Below are 20668 nucleotides of genomic sequence, written 5' to 3'. Positions count from 1 at the left end.
TTGAATCTAAAATTCTTAGAATAGCTTATTAAACAAGCGGGAGAGATTGTATCAAATTCTGAGGTTCAGAGTTTATTTATCGGAAACAATGAATGCTAAAAGAACTTGACAGAATTCTACTAAAATAAGAACCTAATAATGTCTGGGCAGTGCTGTATTTCTGTGCCTTTCTGAATCCTCATATTTCAATGCACCTTGTCCTCATATGACTTGATCCTCTGTCCATTTTGAGCCATTTATTCCCTTTTATTCCAGGTACATCAGTACATGGAACAGAGTTGGTACTCAATTAATATTAAATGAATATATGAAGGAATAAGTCAATGAGTGAACAGTGTCTCCCTCTTGAAAGTATTGTATTAAATGAGATGTGTCAGAAATGCCCAATGAACTATAAAATAATAGATATTCAAAATGTGGTAAATCTTTTTGGTAAAATAGAGAAATCCATTTCTAAGATTATTAATAAAGTACTATCAAAGCTTTTTAGCCATCTAAGACATTGCTTTCCAAATAGTGAGTTCCCTCCCTCTTACAATGCTTTAGCTTTTAGGTTGAGATATCATCTATCAGATAAGCAATAAAAGTAATTCCTGCTCTGATCACTCAGGTAAATGCATAAATTACCTTTCCAAGTTCAAGGTTCTACAACCCCTTTATGAATGAGCCCACATTCAGTTTTTATTGGGTGTTAGACAAGATGCTAATCACTTTGCATATCTGCTCAATCCTTATGGCAGCCCTGGAGAAAAGCAGTTCTAGGTATCCACAAAACAGGCTAGATATGTAAAAGGACAGAGAGAGAAAGGGAGGGGAGAAAGGAGGGTAGGAGGGAAGGAGGCAAATCAGAATTATCATATTTAGAATATGACATATCAGAATATTCACTTGGAAATCTTGACCTCGGGGTTACATTGGCCCAGCCCACACTGGTCACACCAAGTCCTTGACTTTGTGCAATACAGTCACCAACAAACCCTTAAATTTTTATTCCGGTTCACCTGCTAAATAACTCTGGGTAGCTAATATGAATATATTTCTTCAGCCCTACCAAATCAGAAATAGCATCTCTGAATTCATTAATTTCTTAAACCTAAAACGAAGCATAGACAAAATGAAAAGAAGCAAAGAATCATAACATGATATTATAGAGTTAAAAATACATTTTTAAGTTTAATTTGTCACCAAGACTTAATATTGTCACAGTACTACTGAAGACCCTGAAACCAAATAATCAGGTTCTCATCTGAGCAGACACTATTGAAAAATCTTACCATAAAAATATTTTAGTAAGTGGCTATTGCCAGCCATGTAAACATCTAATTGCCAGCTCTAAGTTTTAGAGAACCATATGCTACTCAGTTACTTTGTATAATATGGAAATAATTTTGCTATTTCTTTGGTTGCTCAAATCAGTATTTTTAGCCTAAATTCAGATAAAGGTTGTTTTAACCTTAAGCTATCACCCATTGACTCAGAACAGCTCTGCAGCTCTGCCCAGACACTTCTTTTTAAAGTGTTTTTTCCTCCAAAGAGTCAACAAAGAAACTATATTAAAATATTTTATAATCTGAGAAAAGTAGTTTTCCTCCTTCTTGTGATGAGTCTTTGATGTCTCTACCTCAGAAAAGGCAAAATAGAGTAAATACTTGCTCTACACCAGCAATTCTAAAGCTATGTGTCCTTGTTAATAGTATCCTGAAAATTGACTTTGCCCATGGATTCCATGTTGGGTCAAATTTGCAAAGGAAAGCCAAAGGATTTTCCCTGGGGTTTCTGACAGGTTGATTTTTAGCTGTAGATTCATCCATGCAGAAGTGAAAGAGACATCAGAATCTCCTGGAGCAACTGCCACTTTTGGCAGGTTACAGACCCTGTGCACTGCCTTGGTGACACATGGCCCCAGAGCAGAACTGATCTCTGATTTCTTATTTTGTGTTTCACAGAGTTCCCAGTTGTGCTGCTCTATAAATACAGGTCATTTATAAACCAGGCATCACATGCCCCCAAATCCCAAATAAAACAGTACTCAAGAACTTGGGAAAGTGGTTTGGGGTAAAAGTATATGCCTGCAGGCACTGATTTTGACCCTGGGTACCTACCACAAGATCAAATTCAGAGAAAACAATGGAAAGTTAATAGTTAATAGTGGGGTTAATACAAACTCTCTATGTACAAGGGGGAAATTTTGTCAACAAACCTTTTCCAGTATTCCTTAAGCTTCATTTCAATAGTATTGGGGAAGAGTGACAAGCTAGTACATATTGTTTTGCTTCTGTCTGATTTTTAAAATAAAGAGATATTTAAGCAAAGATATTTTTAAAGAAAATTTATGAATTCATTAATAATAGCAATGTATTTTCTTAATGGCAAAGCATTGTTATATATAATAGCAAAGTCAGTTTAAGAACTCGGTTTTTTAGAAGGAGAGAAACTTAGACAAGGACTGGGAATAATAAGGGAGAACTTCTAGTGGGTGGTGGCAGACTAAGAAATGAAGGATGAGTCAGAAAAACTAATCAAGAGGATGACAGCAATTGGGAGAGCAGAGCCTTCCAGAACCTGAGCTTTGGGAGAGCTATTTTTTTTTAGTGGGGTTGTATTTTACATTCCAGAAGCAGAGAACTTTTGGGTGCAAGCTTTGCATCTGAAAAATAATAATTTCCCCTCCTACAGAGAGAGCAGGAAGCCAATGGCCAATGGCTGGGACAGAGTGGTTACAGGAATGAAGAAGGACACAGCACTTGGTGTGTGACTTGACTATGAAGAGCAAAGGTTTCTCTCTGGTTTCTCTGGTCCAAGTTTACTGGACCACCTCAGACTAGCAGAACCAGCTGAGCTTCCTTGTTTAGAGATACCAGAGCTAACAGAGTGCTGGAGAATTGTCGCCATCAGGAGAGCAGAGCAGTTAAAAGAATGAGCTCCAATGATCAGCCTCCCCCAAACATAACAACAAGTTTAAAATGGTTCTTATAAGGCAGACAATCTTCTGGTACTTCACTAATGTTATTGCTTGGAGAGATTTGATCGACTCTAGTTCTGTGGCTCAGGTTAGATGTGACGTGTCTGGACCTTACATCCATGTTCATATCATCTGCATCCAAGTCCAGGACCTTTCTTACTGCATCTCCCTCCACCCAACATTCAGTCCCAGATTCCAAATGGCTATGGCCCTCTCACTGAGGTCTTAGCTCAAAGTGTTAGTTTGGAGCAGCATATAAATTTTGACTGAAAAAGAAAATGTGTAGCTGGAGAGATAGTACAATGGGTAGGCCTTGAATGTAGCTGGCCCAGTTTGATCCCCAACTCCCCATCTGTTTCTCTGAGCCTTGCCAGCAGTGATCCCTGGGCACAGAGCCAGAAGAAAGCCCTGAGCACTTCTCCAGGCATGGCCCAAAAACAAGAAACTGAAAATAGAGTAAATATGCAAATTATGTGTTTCTCTGAGATACATTCCTAAAGTGTGCGGGTATGGTACCTCTATGTTTGAATGGTTTATCCAGGTAATGGTGTCACAGATCTTGAAAGCTCTCTGTCTGTGGCATAATGTAAATCCTGCCATCAACTGGAATGTGGGTGGAGGCTTGTTCCTCAGACTCTTATTCAGAACTCCGGCTTCTTCTACCTACCCTCTCTTGTGGCAGGTGAAGAGAGCCCCCCTGCCCCCTCCCTTGATAAGCCCTTCTTGACATTAGTTGGGTTCCATCTAGAAGTTGGATCTGGGAATCTGCCTTCTTCTGAGACTGAGTCTAAGCGGAATCTTGCAGGCAGTTTCTAAAAACAAACAAACAAACACCAACAATGATAGCAACAAAAGAAACAGCAGCAAATACAGACAGGCTGTCTCGCACTTAGTGTAGGCTGGGAGAGAAGTCAAGAAATGGAGCTTGAGACTAAAAAAAAATCGGAATTCTTGGTAAATCAGAAAATCAAGTCATTGCTCTATTTTGTAGATGCAAGTACAAACTTAATTCTAACAGGCATATCTGTATAAGACAGGCTGGGAAGCCAGACCTTTCCCCATGTCTACACTATAGGAGTAGATGAAGAAGAGTTTTACTCAATTCAAAATAGTACTGAGCAAAATAGAAGTAAAATAGAAGAAGACTCACTCTCCAAGAACTTATACTTTTAACTCCAAGAACTGATGAAAGTAAATAAAGAGTATGCTTTTCATACTAAAGGGCTCAACCACGGCCAAGCTTTCTAATTAGGTCAGAATAATATTAAATGAACTAAATTTATCTCAGGCAGGGATACAAAACATTCATAAAAGGCCTCAGATGGTGTCTCTGTGACCTTAGAAAGTTCCAGAAGAGCAATAATTTATTTCTACCTCCTATGAGGTTTATATATTTATACAAGCTTTTGATTGAAAAGAAAATGCAGACTCTCACCAATTCAGGAGTAATAAGAATTTTAGCTCCTCACAACTACCTGGCCTTTTCTTCTGTTGGCTGCCTTTAAAAATACAGACAGATTTTTATGCCCAAACTAATGTGAAATGACAGATTATTCAGTTTGGAGCTTGGTAAAATGATTCAATGCTACCTTAACTCTGTTTTTACTTAAATAAGTTCCCACTTTGGGGCTATATCCAATTCCACAGCATCTTTCCATTTTAAAGACATCTCAGTGGAAGAGTTTCGAATCCAGAGAATAGTCACTCCGGAAGCATTTGCCGGTTTTATTGTGTTTGGTTTTAATTTCTCTCTCTTTGTCAGATCAATTTCTCATTAGTGCTAAGCCAAATGCTTCCAGGGGAAAATAAAGAAATGCATTTCATCAAGGCAGGTTTTAACCAAACTGTTTAAGAGCCTAGAAATAAGAAGTGAATTTAATATGAAGTTTTAAAAATATTTTTAATACACCAGTTTTTTCATCATAATTGACAGTGCTTTTCAAGGTGGACTCTAGGGCCACAACTATGTTTTTAGTGGTGATGAATCACAGTGATGAGAAACTGACATATCCAAGTTAAGAAGCCCCAAATAGACCAATGAAATGGATCCCATCAGAGAAGATGACTCATCAGGGGAAACCAAGGAACCCAAATCTCCCCTGCTGGTCTCAAACATTGTCTCTCCCTGTGATTTTAGAGCTTCCTTGTGGGTCCACAGGAAAAGAATGCAATATGACAAACCCATGTACATTAGCAAAGTGTTCACAGATGCTCTGCTGCAGAATTTAGCACTTCTATACTATTGGTTTGCTGGAAAGTTTATGTTTTCATATCCTGTTCATTCCCTGCCTCCAATCCCTTTAAGTCTGAGGAGAACAAGACAATTCTGAGATCTAGAGACCAAGGAATTTGCTCGAAGTATAAAAGAGAAAGGAGAAATAACAAATGTGCAAGCTAGAGCGAGTAATGAAGGATCAATGAATAGCAAAAACCACAGGAAAGTTAGAAAAAAAATCTGAATCGAACAGCAAGACTTCTTATTCAGTCCCCAGCTAGATGGAAGAAATTATTATGAAGGTGTAAGATCAAAAACACATCCAAGTTGACCAGCATTATATTGGAATAGAAAGAGGATGAATTGTGAGGGCCTTGGAACACCTCTTGTTCCCTCCTATCTCCCAAAGGCAAGTTGGCCTCATTCTCCCCTGACCAAGCCAACACCCCTGATGATTAGGAACAGTGTTTGAGCAGTGTTTGAGCTGTGACTTTCCCTGACCTGACTAGACTTGGAAGAAGGCAGGTCAGCAAGGTCTCTCTGGGGCCCATCAGCAGAATCCTAGACACAGTTAAGAGGGAGGTAGAAGGTAGTGCCTGAAGGAGGCTCACACAGGGATCAGGTGTGTCTTAGCAATGACTTAGTGGACAGCCATGCTTATGCCCCTGGTAGCAGCCCTGGCCCAGCATGGGCCACCATAGGAATCAAAGCATTGGAGACACTGACTTCTTTCTAGTGCTCTCATTTCCTCAGATGCTGCAGCAGAGAGATAGGAGACCAGAGAGGAGGAAACTCTCCCTCCGAGGCCCTTGGCCAGTGCTGTTCTCGGAAGGGAGGAGAGGAGCAAATCAGGAAATTTATCTCACAGTAAAAGGCATTTCTTGGACATCTGAAGGAAGTTGAGTAAAGGATCCAGCAGAACATAGCCAAAGGCAGTGAGAGAAAGTTAAAGCACTTTGTGTGTGTGACCTGCAGCCTTCGGACCCCACAGGTACCCAGAAAACAAGGAAATGAAGTTTAATTGTGCAATAAATCCCACGTGACAGTTTATTATGAGCCAAAAAGAAAAGGAAATGTTGACCCCTGAGTTAACCGTCTGAGTTAGGCCTGAGGCTTTCAAAGAGAAAGATTTTCTTTCTCTGGGTACAGTCATAGCATCTGTCAGATAAAGGATTTTACGGCACTTCTTCACCTTGTTGTCATCACAGACTCCCTGGAGAATCTCGGGAACTTTACCATGATCTTCACAAAAATGAGCAGCACTGGAGTTTTCCATAAAAATCCATATCTAGTAATAAACAGGGAAGGGGTAAGTTTAGGGGAAAGATGGAGGGTTGTCCTGTGAATGGTGAGTGTGAGGTGAGAGGTGTGTCTGTCTACAAATCCTTATGGAGGTGTTTTTCTGAGATGTATGGGTGAGAGAGTGTGAGAGAGAGAGAGAGAGAGAGAGAGAGAGAGAGAGAGAAGAGAGAGAGAGAGAAGAGAGAAAGAGAGAAAGAGAGAAAGAGAGAGAGAGAATGTTCCTGCCTCTGACAAAAAGGCAGCCTCCTTCTCTCCTTCCTTCTGACATAAGTATAAAACCATTTGGTGGTTGAACACAGAATGTTCTACAGTTTCTGGATTATACACACATTGCTTCTCAGAGCTAGGGTTGAGGGCCATTAATTAATCAGGGGACTCTTCACTCTGGCTCTCTCTCTTGCCACCCATGTCTTTCTGGGTCAAATCTGACTACAAATCTGCTTCAAAGAGTGAGAGAACGGAGACAGTAGAGCACACACACCCTTCACTCTGAGCAACCTCACTGATGTTTTCATCTTTGGTTGGAAGCATGTATCTTCATGTGTGAGTCTGAAGTTCTTACTTCACCAATTCCTATCTACCATTGTGGACAAGAGCTACCACAAAACATGTGGTCTCATGCATGAATTTCTTTGGCAATTTCCTCCTGGTCTCACCATGGAGGCTGAAAGTGTACTACAAAAATAGGGGTACAGCAGAGCTAGTCCCAAATTCTGGCAGTTAGCCCCATTTTTGTCCACCCTTGCCTCATTTTCTTCTTCCTATTAGCAAATGAGTAGTAGACTAGCCTCTACTGGAGTCTTTGTGAGGATTAAAATAGTAAAAATATGCATTAAAATAGCTTCTCCGGGTCCTGGCAGATAGTATGGGCTTAATAAATGTCATCAAGACAGACTGCATGCCATTTTATTTTTCAAAAAGTGATTTAAAGTGCTCCAGACCTCAATTTCTGCCTCTATAAAATAAATCAGTTAACCTTTACTCCATTTAATTCCATCCAAGTGTATTGGGTAGCAGTTATTGTGAAGTTTATGAAGACAATAAGTGAAGTGGATTACAGATTAGTCACAAAGATACAGGCACACAAATAACAAATCAAAGAGCCTGGGTGACGTTGGGCTCTGAATAGTCCCGAATCGAGTGGCAAATGATGATGAACCAGCCCGGCTTTCTCCTCAGTAATTGAGACTCGCAGTATTCAGTGCACGTTATGCTGAGTTTGAAGCTGTGTGTGAGATAAAAGTCTGGAGGAGGTGAGCCCAATGCCTAGTGCCCAACAATTCATTGGAGCATATTTATTACTAGCAGAAAGAACTGCTGTGAGAGCTGCAGATACAGCTCATAGTTTCTGATTTTAAAGGATGTCATGCTGGATTTGATCAAAAAATGTCACTGAACTCTTGGGCTTGTTTTGTTTACTTCTAGGAACTGCACAGAATTAGAGTCAGAGAAGTAATAGTTCTGCTGCCTTTATGTGAACAGTGAACTCTTTAGATCTTTTTTGTTTTCGGGGAGAGGGGGGTTGGTTATTTATTTTTGTTTTGGGGCCACACCTGGCAGTGCTCAGAGGTTACTTCCTGTCTCTACACTCTGGAATCACTCCTGATGGGCATGGGGGACCATATGGGATGCCAGAGATTGAATCCAGGTCAACCACCTGCAAGGCAAATGCCCTACCCACTGTGCTATTGGTCCAGCCCTCCTTAGAACTCTTAACAGAGGTCACATCTTACCATTTCTTCCAGATCTAAGTTTGATCTCTGGTACTTCATTTAGTCCCCCAAGCTCTGCCAGGAATAACCCATTAACACAGAGCCCTCAGCAATGTCACATGTAGCCCCAAAATAAAAACCAACAAAGTAATAGCTTAGAGCAATTGTATATACAATAAATAAAGTGTAAATTAGATTCATACCTCATAATAAACAGAATATTTTAAAATGAAGAAGGAATATGCCTAAAAATTCAAACTATAAACCTAAAAGAAAAGAGAAAACCTGTATAAGCTTAAATTAGATAACCTTAAATTTCTTAGTACAAAACAAAATTTATAAATTGGACTTCAACCTTCAGAACATCTACTACAGGAAAAAAATAAAATTTATTCCACAAACTGATAGAAAAGATTCACAGATACGATTATTGAGGGAGTTATATCTAAAATATAAAGAGGGAAATAAAAACATATAGATATAAATTAACAAACTATCAATCACCTGATCAAAGAAGATATACAGATGAAAAATAAGCACATATCATAGGGAACACAATTTAAAATATAACTTGTAGCTAAAAATGAATGACCTTTTTTGTTTTGTCTTTTTTGGGGGAGGTCACACCCAGTGGTGCTCAGGGGTTACTCCTGGCTCTGCACTCAGAAATCACCCTTGGCTTGGGGGACCATATGTACACCGGGAATCAAACCTTCGTTCATCCTGGGTCAGCTGCAGCAAGGTGAATGACCTATCACTGTGCTACCACTCTGACCCTGAATGACCTTTGTTGTGTGCAGAATATAATTAAACAGAGTAAGGGAACAACAACTGACCACAGACAATGAACCTGAGAGCTGCTCTGCAAAATGAGCTTTCTCCTTCTTAAAAATGTCTTTTTTGGGACCCAGAGACATAATATAGCAGGAATGGTGTTTGCCTTGCATATGGCCAACTTGAGTTGGATCCTTCACAAACCACATATGGTTCCCCAAACACTACCAAGAGTGATTCCTAAGCACAGAGCTAGGAATATGCCCTGAGTACAAGATGGGTATGCTCTCTGCACCCCCCAAAATTAAGTCTTCTTTTAATTTTTTTTTTTTTTTTTGGTTTTTGGGCCACACCCAGTAACACTCAAGGGTTACTCCTGGCTATGCGCTCAGAAGTTGCTCCTGGCTTGGGGGACCATATGGGATGCCGGGGGATCGAACCGTGGTCCGTCCAAGGCTAGCGCAGGCACCTTACCTCTACCACCACCGCCTGGCCCCTCTTTTAATATTTTTTAATTCTCTAGTTTCTTCTTCTTAAATTTTTTCTTGAATTTTATTGATTTTCAGCAAAACTTTACTTTAATGCACACCTCTAAAAATAATTGTCTTCATTTATTATCTATTTAAGACTTTTAAAGAACTAGTTAGATATCATTACAACTGACAGTACAGAGAGAGACTGACTTTAAGAACTCATATGTGCTAGACAATGTCAGTAATTTGAGCTCAAATCTTCTCTAACTTTAAAGCCTATGGCCTAAATAAATGATTAGTAAGTCTTTGTATAGACATAGAGAAAGTTTAATATTGGAAGTCAGCACATGATCTTGAAATCTCATAGCAGAAGATAGAAAAGGCATTGCTGTCTGGCCAGCGGCTGTAGCTACATCAAATATGTATGTGCAAAATGGGGAAAATGTCACTGTAAGTTGGAGGTCAGGTTGGGTTTCAAGACATGAGTGAAGAATTCTTGCACTATTATTGTAGGGATACTGTGGAGCTAGGCAGATTTATGAGAGAGAGAGAGAGAGAGAGAGAGAGAGAGAGAGAGAGAGAGAGAGAGAGAGAGAAAGAGAGAGAGAGAGAAATATCTGGTAATTAGGTATAAGATGAAAACCAAGATATCACCAGGTATAGGCAAAACCTCATAGAAATTTGAGACCAGAGGATAGTAACCTTCCCTTATACTGAATACAAGGATCTGGGTGGCAATTCTTTCTTCACTTCTTCACTCCTAACCTTACTTAAATTCTGTAGTTTGCAAAATCTACAGAATTTGTAGTTTGCAAAAACTTTACTTCAGTATTCAACCTCCTAAGTAATTCTATCAATCACATTGTCTAATCTATTCATTGTCTGATCTATTCATTTATAAATTTTTAAAAAATGATTTCTGACACCAATTGTGATTTGAATTAGGAGACAGACTTGACTAACATGTATTGTCACATGACAAATGCAAAAACCCCAAAGTATTCAAAAACTATTTATCCCACAGTGAATTTGTGGCCCAAAGAACAGAATGTTCTTAAACTGTCTTCACAGAGTGAGCATAATGTATTGCCCCCTTTCAGCAAGCAGAGACTTAAATTAAGACTGAAATTCTGCCAGTATCTCGGGTGCATTGATTTTGTTAAGAAGGTCATCTTTTAAATCAAACATCTCACCTGCTAGATTAAGTATATACTCATCACTACAATCCAGATAATTTTAAGATATTAACTTTCCTCACATATAATAGCAATAATTTAGCTCAATTTCAAAGAAGATTATAGTTGTCACAAGAAAATACCTATATGTTACATAATATATAATTTTCTTATAAGATACATCTTTCTCTTTGGGATTAAAATATTGGAACAATATTATTATATATTTCTGCAGAACTGAATACTATAGTCATAGTGAACAGAATTTTTCACTGGCCATCTCAAATGGATTATACAACTTTGGAGAACAGTTTTTTCCAAGCATCTTAAGTTAGTGTCTCCTAACCATAAAGTAAAAATTCAAGTTCCTTAATCCTTGTTCAACCTGTGCCTGCATTTGCCTTCCTTCTCACACATTTTAAATAAAGTTTAATCCCACAAGAACTGTTCGGTTTTTTTTTTTTAAACTAGTAGCTAGCTGTGTTGATGTCAGTAAATTCACAGGTGATATTCACAGCCTCAGATCTAATTATTTAATGTCATATGTTATCTTCTACAAAACACTCAGTTCTGGGTGGTTGGCAAGGCTACACATTTTGAAGCAGAATTCAAAATGTTACGTCAACAGATTGAATCATTATTCTCATCACTCGAAGAGTTTAAATGTTGGGGCCGGAGAGATAGCAAGGAGGTAAGGCATTTGCCTTGCATGCAGAAGGACAATGGTTGGAATTCTGGCATACCGTATGGTACCCTGAGCCTGCTAGGAGTGATTTTTGAATGTAGAGCCAGGAGTAACTCCTGAGCACTGCCGGATGTGAACCCCGCCATCCCAAAAAAGAGTTTAATGTTATTATATTGCCCTTGCATAGGCTAGTGTGTTCAGACCTGGGGAAGCTCCATTTGAAGGTTAGTGGCATCACTAGTTTATAACTCATCCAATACAGCCTGTTTCTTCTTCTGTAAAACACGTCCACGTTAGCCCGATCCCCAGTGGGACAGCACATGAAACACAGACACCCACTCCTGTTATGTTTCCAGTTGCCTGAGTAGGTCACAGCAGAGGTGAAATAACAACTTCTATTTCAGGAACCTAGAACGGAGAAAAGGACAAAAGTACCAATTAAACCTGAAATTCATTTATTTCCCAAATGATGAATACTTAGGAGAATATGGTAATCCCAAATGTCAGCCTCATTTGCACTGAACTTCTAAAAAATTTTAATAATGCTTTAATTTTTCACCTTCGTAGAAGATTCAAGGTCCAACTTTAACAAAGGTCTCCAAAGAGCCCAAACATAGACTCAAATAGTGCGTTTCTCTGTTTAAAAAGTGCCGAGCGAGCAGCATGAGGGGATGGGGGTGTAGGGCCTCTGTCAGAGCCTGGCTGCTCGGTGCCACCATAAATCATTTCCTGGCTACATACAATTAATTCAATGTTCTGCACTTGTCCTCCTCTATGTTTTTATGCTGTTTCTTTTTTTACATTTGATTTTTGAGGTCATTCTTGGTTGGAGGTAAAATATTCAAGCTTAATAATAAAATATCCTAGGTGATTTTCTAGTATGAGTTTTGATAACCAAATGCAGGGTCACCTTTTCCTATATATTTTAGGATTAACTGTCCAAAATAAAAGGAAAAAACCTCAGAAGTAAAACTAACCTGTGACTTTCTAACCCTTTTCAATACAAGGAGAGATTAAGTGGGTTTGTCGCATAATTTTTTGCAGGGGAAGACATTTCTACTCTCCCTGAATCCTTTATCTTATTTATTTCCTTGAAAATGGTTTCAGGTTTTATCTCACCACATAGCTGATTTGCAGTAAAATAAGGAAAAAAAACATTTCTTAATAATTTTTCAGAATAGCTATTCTTCCAGACGGGAGTCTGCGGATCCTAAATGCTTCTAAATCAGATGAGGGAAAGTACATTTGCCGAGGGGAAAATGTCTTTGGTTCCGCTGAAATCATAGCTTCAGTATCTGTGAAAGGTAAGAACTTGTGGCTGTTTCACAGTCGTCTTGTCAATTGGAAGGGAAGTGATTACACCGAACATGCGTGTGTCTCTGTCTCTGTTTGCATGTGTGTGTGTGTGCATACTCCTGTTGATCCAATGAAGTGCAAATAGCACTAATACAGTCCAATTGGTCTTTTTCCTCATGTAGAAGAATTTCAGTGGTTTGTTGGAAAACTTAAATATTTTATTTTTAACAAAATATATGAAAGGATAAAGAAAGTGCTTTGAAATTGAAGTCAATGTCTCAAATAATAATCATAGGAAACATTTTTCCTCTACCAAGACTAATTTCAGTATCAATCAGTCATGCTTTCTGATATCACTGGGTCTGGAACTGTGGGTCTGTGGGGCAAAAAAAAAGATCACAGAAAAGAATGGAGCATGTGGCCTTGGTGCATCCAGATGAACAAACAGCCAAGCTGCCCTCTGAGGTCGCCATCAAGGGCGCTTCCTCCTACTGACCTTTTTCAGCACTATAAATATTGCTGCTTATGTACTTTCGATTAGTTTTCTACTTATAGAGTAAACTACACTTCAAGCCCCAAGCTTTCATTTGAGACTACATATTGCAGTGTGGTTCTCCACAAAACCTCCTATCTTAGGCAGAAAAAAAGGACTCTCTTTTGACAACTGAACTGTATCCTTAACTACGTGTTCCATTTGTGCATGTATTCTTCAGTGAATCATACTTTTGGACACAAAATATAGAAATGTTCATTTTTCTCTTTCTTCAGAAAGAAGATTAAAATAGTCAGCACTCTGATATTTTAGAATAGGCAAATATCAACAGAAGGAACATAATTTGAGAGATGCTTCACAGACTTTACTGAGATCCAATTTAGTCTTTTAGTCTATCTTATTTCTTCTTTATGATGAACAATGTCTCTCTCTCTCATAATGAGGCAATTCTGAACACAGGATTTTAAGTAGTTATTTGTTATTTTTTGTTATTATTTAAGTAGTTATTTGTTATTTTTGTTATTCATGAGTTAAAGGGACTTTTCACAAAGCTTAAGCTAACTTTGTTCTGATTATCTGACTTCTTGGAAGAAGCCAGAATGAGGAACACTATACATCCCATGTAGCATCTAAAATGAAAATATTTCTAACCAGTGTTCTTTTCCTGGTCTAGAGCTTCCTCTGAAAGAATGATGCATATTCAATGACCTGATCAGTGGTTAATAATATGGTGTTTCATGACACTAATAGAATTATGATAGGAATACTGGCTAATTTTCAATCATGTGCATGAGTCTAACTGAGATATCTCAAGAGGCTAATTAGGGGAGTGAAGACAAAATCAAAATCTTGTCTCCACCTCGCTGCTTGTCAGAAAGCACATCATATAGCATACTTGATCACTAACTTAAATAGCCCTGAAGTATACGGCTGGTATTAGATTTTCTTTTAATTCCTCGAAGCTCTGATCCCAGCAAAAAATATCAAATATTTTAATTCAACAGAACTATTATCAATTAAGCATATTACTTTTCTCAAAAGAACACTTTTGGTGTTTTGCCCATATTTTATTTGAGATCTCCAGCAAACCATCCACAACATATCTAAAGTTATGCCATAGTATGAAGCATTTCTCCTCTAACAAGATTGATTTTAGCATCAACCAGTTTCCTGTTACCTCTTGATCTCGAGCTGTGGTACTTTCTTTCATTTTTATTTTTTTTATTTTTATCCTTATTTAAACACCATGGTTACAAACATGACTGTAGTTGGGTTTTAGTCACAAAAAGAACACCCCCCTTCACCAGTGCAACATTCCCACCACCAATGTTCCCCATATTCCTCCACCCACAACCCCTGTCTGTTTTCAAGACAGGCTAGCTGTGGCACTTTCAACCATCCAAAAAGTACCTCATCTATTCCTTTTTACTAGAGAGTTTTTGAAGAGTGCAAAGCAAATGAAGGTAGAAATACTTTAGTCTGGTCTCTGTAGTATTGTAATAAGTTTGTAACCCTTTATAACCTTGGCATGGTTATAACTTTTGTTATTAAAATAATTTTATTTATACTTGATGATCCTTGAAGGGACACAGGTAGGTGTCTAGAAGATTGGTGCTCCTTCTAGCTTTCCAGAGCTGCAATCTGATTGTTCATGTTAACTCTAAATAATAATAGAAATATCAGTTCCCTAAAGAAAAGCACAGAGAAAAGCTAATGTTTTTCATTATTTATACATGGAACATCTAATGTATGTATCTCAGTCAAGAATACATGGTTTCTTTGGTTCTTTGTTAAAATAAATAGCATGTAGACAAATTAGATATTCATGAAGTCAATGGATATTTTTATTTCCATAGAACCTACAAGGTTAGAACTTACTCCAAAAAGAACAGAGTTAACAGTGGGAGAAAGCATTGTCCTCAACTGCAAAGCAGTTCACGACTCTAGTCTGGATGTTACCTTCTCCTGGACACTGAAAGGACAGCCGATTGATTTCGAGAAAGAAGGGGGACATTTCGAAAGCATCAGGGCAGTAAGTTAATACACTTTTTATTCTTCAAGCCATGATAATTTTAGAAATTTAGATCCAAATGTAAAAAAATTTTATGATGAAAAACTAAGGAAGATATGGTAAAACATCTCATTGAGTCCATTAAATTCTTTTCATATTTGTTATGTCAAAATGGAAATAATTATTTTTGAAATCTCCAGTAAGAAATGAGAGAAACTTAATTATGCAATATGGTTTGTTACTTTTATGTATTTGACTGGTATTATTATTTATGCAGTTCTCAAAAGTCACATTGCTTCATAAAATGGATATTGTGTTGTTTGAAGCATTTCTAATATTAATTGTGGTAAATAAGTAAATCAAATAGGCCTGTCTCTTCCACTCAAGAAATAGTAATTTTTAATATTCCTTTTGTTCTCAAAAACTCTGGAACTTAATCATGCAGCCCATAGTTAGAAATGCATTTTAGTCTTAGATTGGCATTCAAAGACCTATTTACCCACCAAATCTATTTTTAGTACATTCTTTTACATTATATGCGTATGTGGCAACCAAATAAAAAAGAGTGGAAAACCTTATGAATCAAATACTATCTGGCACGCTCAGTGTCTGAATTCAATCAAGAAGTGAAAAAGACCCCATTCTCTCACTGTCTTAAAACAAGGAAAGAGAAATACAATTTCAGAAGGCGAATACTAAATGGAACTAGGGTAGCAAAGAAAGAGGGTTTTGCTGCAATTTTCTTCCTATATTAGATAAAGAAATGACTCCGAATATAGTTTCTAGTTACAAATCCAGCTTTAAATGATGCTATGAACTTGTCTATAGTCTTCAAACACTTTGGGAGACACAGGAAGACTACAACTAATTGAGCATTGTACAGACCACTCAGTTTGGACAATTCTATTTTGAAGGCAATGCAACACAACAGAAAAAAGTTCTAGACTCAAGTTAAGAATTTTCTGAATCAAGTCTCAGATTAATCCCTAATCAGCACTAATGTTACAAAATACAAAGTGATAGAATTGGACCTGATCATTTCTAAGTTTTTTTCTATCATTTGATAGAATTATATTAGTGAATAGTACTGGGCTTTCTTTGGTACATTTGCTAGTATAGTTAAAAATTAATATTTCCGGGGCCGGTGAGGTGGCGCTAGAGGTAAGGTGTCTGCCTTGCAAGTGCTAGCCAAGGAAGGACCGTGGTTCGATCCCCCAGCGTCCCATATGATCCCCCCAAGCCAGGGGCAATTTCTGAGCACTTAGCCAGGAGTAACCCCTGAGCATCAAATGGGTGTACCCCCCCAAAAAAACCAAAAAAATTAATATTTCCTTCCAATGTATTCCTTCCATCTTGGTTTACTCTAGTGCAGATAATGGAGAGTGCCAAATAAATAAGAATCTAAATAAGTGTGCTGGACACATCATTCATACATAAAATTCATCTTCCTCTAGTTTATAACTTTTTCCTTTTACCTTGAGTTGTAAACAAATTTTGTAGCATGGATATAAAACAGAACCAGAAAAATCAGACACAAAAGTATCACATTAGAAGACAATTTAGAAATTATATCGAAACCAAACTTTCTTAGTATTATTTGTATACATTCATTTTGAATTATAACAAATATAAAGTAAAATATGTCTTATATGAATATTGGATTATCTTCATATAAACAGGATTTACATTATTTTTACAACCACAACTAGAAAAATAAATAGTTTTAAGTGTCTGAGTTCTTATTTTCATCTCTTAGTTTGATGTCAACAATTCATATCATTAAGTACAACTCATAATAACTGCTGCATCTTTCTTTCCATATGTGCTATTCTTTGTCTTAGGAATTTTAAAAATGAACCTTCGCTTCATATGAACCAAATTTCCCAACTGTTACAATTGGGCTCCAGAATATAGAAAATTTTATATAATAAAAAAGATCAGAGAAATAAAATGGGTTTATATAGAGAAGTGGGAAACATGTTTAGCTTTAAGTTAACAAAGAACTTACCAATTTTACTATATTTAGAATAATGGATAGAAGTGCATACTCACTTTCACAAATTTGGAAGTTTTAAAACTGCAAGTTGTAAAAGAAATCGTCTGTTGCAATTTTCCCAATTACCACGAATACTAACTGTGTCCCAGTGGACTTCAAGCACAGGCAATGGAAGGTTATTTAAGACTCTGGAAAGAGAGAGCAGGGAACATCTCCTTGGGAGATGCTACTTCTAGATTTTGCTCTGGGAGGAGGAGTAGAAGGTTTTAAAGAGAACGCCAACGAGGGGAGAGGCTTACTTTTGTAATCACATCAGTGTTATGTGGTGTTCCGTGAGTCAAAGTTACCATTAGAACTTATTGATGTTCTGTATTCTCAGATTATGCCCTTATCATTTATATACTATTGTTAGGTGATAGATAAAGCACTGGGCAAAGTTTTATTCATAGTTTTTATGACATTATTTACAGACCACATCATTAAGTTTAAATAGTGCTTTTGGAGTGCATTTCAGCAGAGAAAATAAATATGACATGTAGTCATATCCAACTAAAAAAAATATCTATTTCTTTGCGATTTAAATGAAAACATTCACCAGAAAATACTTTTGGGGCCAGAGCTAGTACAGTGGGTAAGGTACATGTTTTACATGTGGCCTATCTGAGTTTGATTCCCAGCAATCCTTATGGCCCCTGAGCACCTCCAGGAGTACAGAGCCAGGAGTAAACCTTGAGCACCATAGGGTGAGGCTCAACACACCCATCATCCCCCCCAAATATACTTTTATTTCTCTTGCCCTATTTACTTAGCCTATGTTTTACAAATGCAGCCACTTGACTAACTTGGAGCCAAACTGAAGCCATTGTTTGCGTTCAGACAAAGATTGCTTATATACATCACATCTAGCTCACTTTTGGGAGCAATTATATGAGCTAAGTAATTGTGACAAGTTTATCTAACAATCTGAAGATTCTACATCCATTTTAAAGCTAAATATTGTAGGGAGCCAAAGTTAAAGACCCTTCAACCCCACAGAAGCCTGTACAATCACACACTCCCCCACACTACCTTGGGGTGAGACCCAGCATAAAGCTCAGAGGAGCTGTTGTCAGAACAGGACCTGGACAGGCAGAATTTTGCAAGGTGACCAGAGGAAACTGCATTTTAGGCAAAGTTGGCAGGGCAAGCAAAGAGAAAAAGGGGGAAATATGCTGAGGCCATTTCAGAATCAAAGAAGAGCCACTTGCTCTAACAGCTAAAGTAGGGCACGTGTAAGTCTCTTGTTTGCTGAGTACATTTTAAAGGAAGTACTTGAGGCACCATGGTAAAAAGTACCAATTTCCAAACTAGAGCCTTTGAACTTGGTGTGTGAACATGGCAGGGAGCCATGGACAATTTCATTTTGCCTTTTTAGGAAGATGATTTTAACAGCTGTATAGAACAGGCAAGGAACAGCTTGCAGACTCTACATTTGCTTTGGACTGGTTAAATGGGAGTCAAATCCTTCATGCTTTGGCCTTAAATAACCATATAGTTAGCAAATAAAAATCTTACATCTGTTCCACCCCCCCCCCCACAATCATTTCAGCTGTTCAGAGGTCAGTAGCAATCTCAATATGTATGGAAAGAACCTAAGTGACACCAGACAGCACAAGTTGTCCCAGGACTGGGGAGGACTATTATCCAGTTTTTCCTGGAGAACTAAAATCCCTACTTATGCATTTAAGGGATAAGCAGGTTTCAATCCTTAGAATGCATAAAGAAGTGACACTAACTTGGAAGCATGCAAATGTGTTTTGATTCTTGGTAGAGGAAAAACAAACTCAAAACATTTGTCATCGGGGAGATTGCAATTTCCATTGTGGACTCATCACACTTGCCAAATTGTAGTGAGCCTGACAAAGTAGCACCATGCCATAGAGTTGTGCTCTTGGAGAGTTCCTTTGTAGTCACCCAATTGTTACAACAGTATGCTCAGGAGGTGGTGTAGATACCGCTCAGGAAGACAATCTAGAAATCACTCAGGAAGGTAGAATAAAGATCACTCAGAAAAATGGTGTAGCAATTACTCAGGAAGGTGGTATAGAGATGCACTGACCCAATATATATATATATATATATATATATATATATATATATATAGAGAGAGAGAGAGAGAGAGAGAGAGAGATAAATATATATGCATACTAGTGAGACATATATATTCAATGAGAAAACTGAAACATAAGACTTCTTTTAAGTTCATATCAATATTAAATTGAAATAATGGGATTAAATACTTTTGAACATTGTATCTGCAATTTTATAAACTCCATTCTGTTGATTCTCCATTTTGTTGATTTCTTGCCATAAACTGTGGGAAATTAAGATCAAGGAAATATTTGGTCCCAGATTAGTAAATGTAAAGATCACCTGGAAGAAGAAATAATTCAAAAATGAGTTTCACTTTTGTAGCAATCTAAATTGTTAGAGACCACAAGACAAGATTAATATGACATTTTATCATTGTGGAGAAATGTAAGATAAGGAATTCATTGAGTACCTACAGTGCACTCAAGCATTCAAGTTAATGGTTCAAGGTAAATATATGTATATATAAAAATCTGTCAAATATTAACTAAGTGCTTGATACGCTGTAGGTGCTGTGAATAGCTCATTAATTCCTCATAACTGTCATCTGAAGGCATTATCTGACAAAGGCCTTACAAGGGGAATAAACTTAAGATGGGAAAAAAAAGAAAAGAAAACTATGATGAAAGATGATATATTAGTGCATTTGAAGAATCTTGGCAATTATTCAGTTTTTCTAGGTTGATATATGAACTTTCATTCAGTATCTAATACTAATGTATTATCTGCAATATTGATAGACTCATTGCTCTGAGTTTCTCATTTTTATTTTATTCCATTATCAACTGAATCTCAACATCATAAAATTGGAAAGTAGATATAATTATCTGATGATCTGTATTCCAAGTCCAGGAATCGTGATCATATCCGATTCCAATTCATAACCTCTGTTTGTGTTGGTTATTTTAGTAGTTGTTGTTGCTATTGTTTTGGTACAATAAAGTAGATAATAGGGAACCAAAGCAGTATATTTCATAATGCCTAAAGAATAGTATGTTAGATGGGAAGTCTTAGGCAATATTAATCTCCTTATTGCAATTATTTCTGTTCTAGTTTTACTTCATAAAGGCATTAGCTGCTATTTACTAAGGAGTAAGGACCTCAGACTAGAAGATACCATCTCTGTTACCAGATGGATAAATGTGAATACAGTAAAACGAAGTTGTGGTAACAATTTATGAATTTCCTAGTACTTTGAGCTTTGGCACATCTTCATCATTTGTGGTCTAGGTTGTGGAGACACTTTATAAATAAATGAGAAATGCAGCCAAGGGGAAGAGTTCAGTAGGTCTGCAGAAGGCAGTCTTCTCATTGGTTTCTCATTGGCTCATTTTGCCATGAGGCCAGACTGTTCTAGGAAGGGGAACCTTTCTTCTTATTCTTTCTTCCCATTCTTCCTGACACCTCAGTGCTAGCAAATGACTGCCAATGAACTCTTCTTTTC

General features: G+C 37.5%; 1 protein-coding gene across 1 annotated transcript in view; it reads left to right on the top strand.

Annotated features, from left to right (window-relative positions):
- The window catches only part of CNTN5 (contactin 5), a 636787-nt gene that overhangs the window by 500435 nt on the left and 115684 nt on the right, over positions 1-20668 (top strand). Inside the window, exons 13-14 of the mRNA XM_049778604.1 lie at positions 12475-12602; positions 14944-15119. Of these exons, the coding sequence (XP_049634561.1) occupies positions 12475-12602; positions 14944-15119 (304 nt within the window). The remainder of the gene's footprint in view (positions 1-12474; positions 12603-14943; positions 15120-20668) is intronic.

Source organism: Suncus etruscus, chromosome 8, assembly GCF_024139225.1.
Source record: "Suncus etruscus isolate mSunEtr1 chromosome 8, mSunEtr1.pri.cur, whole genome shotgun sequence".
Lineage (NCBI taxonomy): Eukaryota > Metazoa > Chordata > Mammalia > Eulipotyphla > Soricidae > Suncus > Suncus etruscus.
The sequence above is the reverse complement of the archived record's forward strand: the minus strand, read 5'-3'. Positions and strand labels throughout refer to the sequence as shown.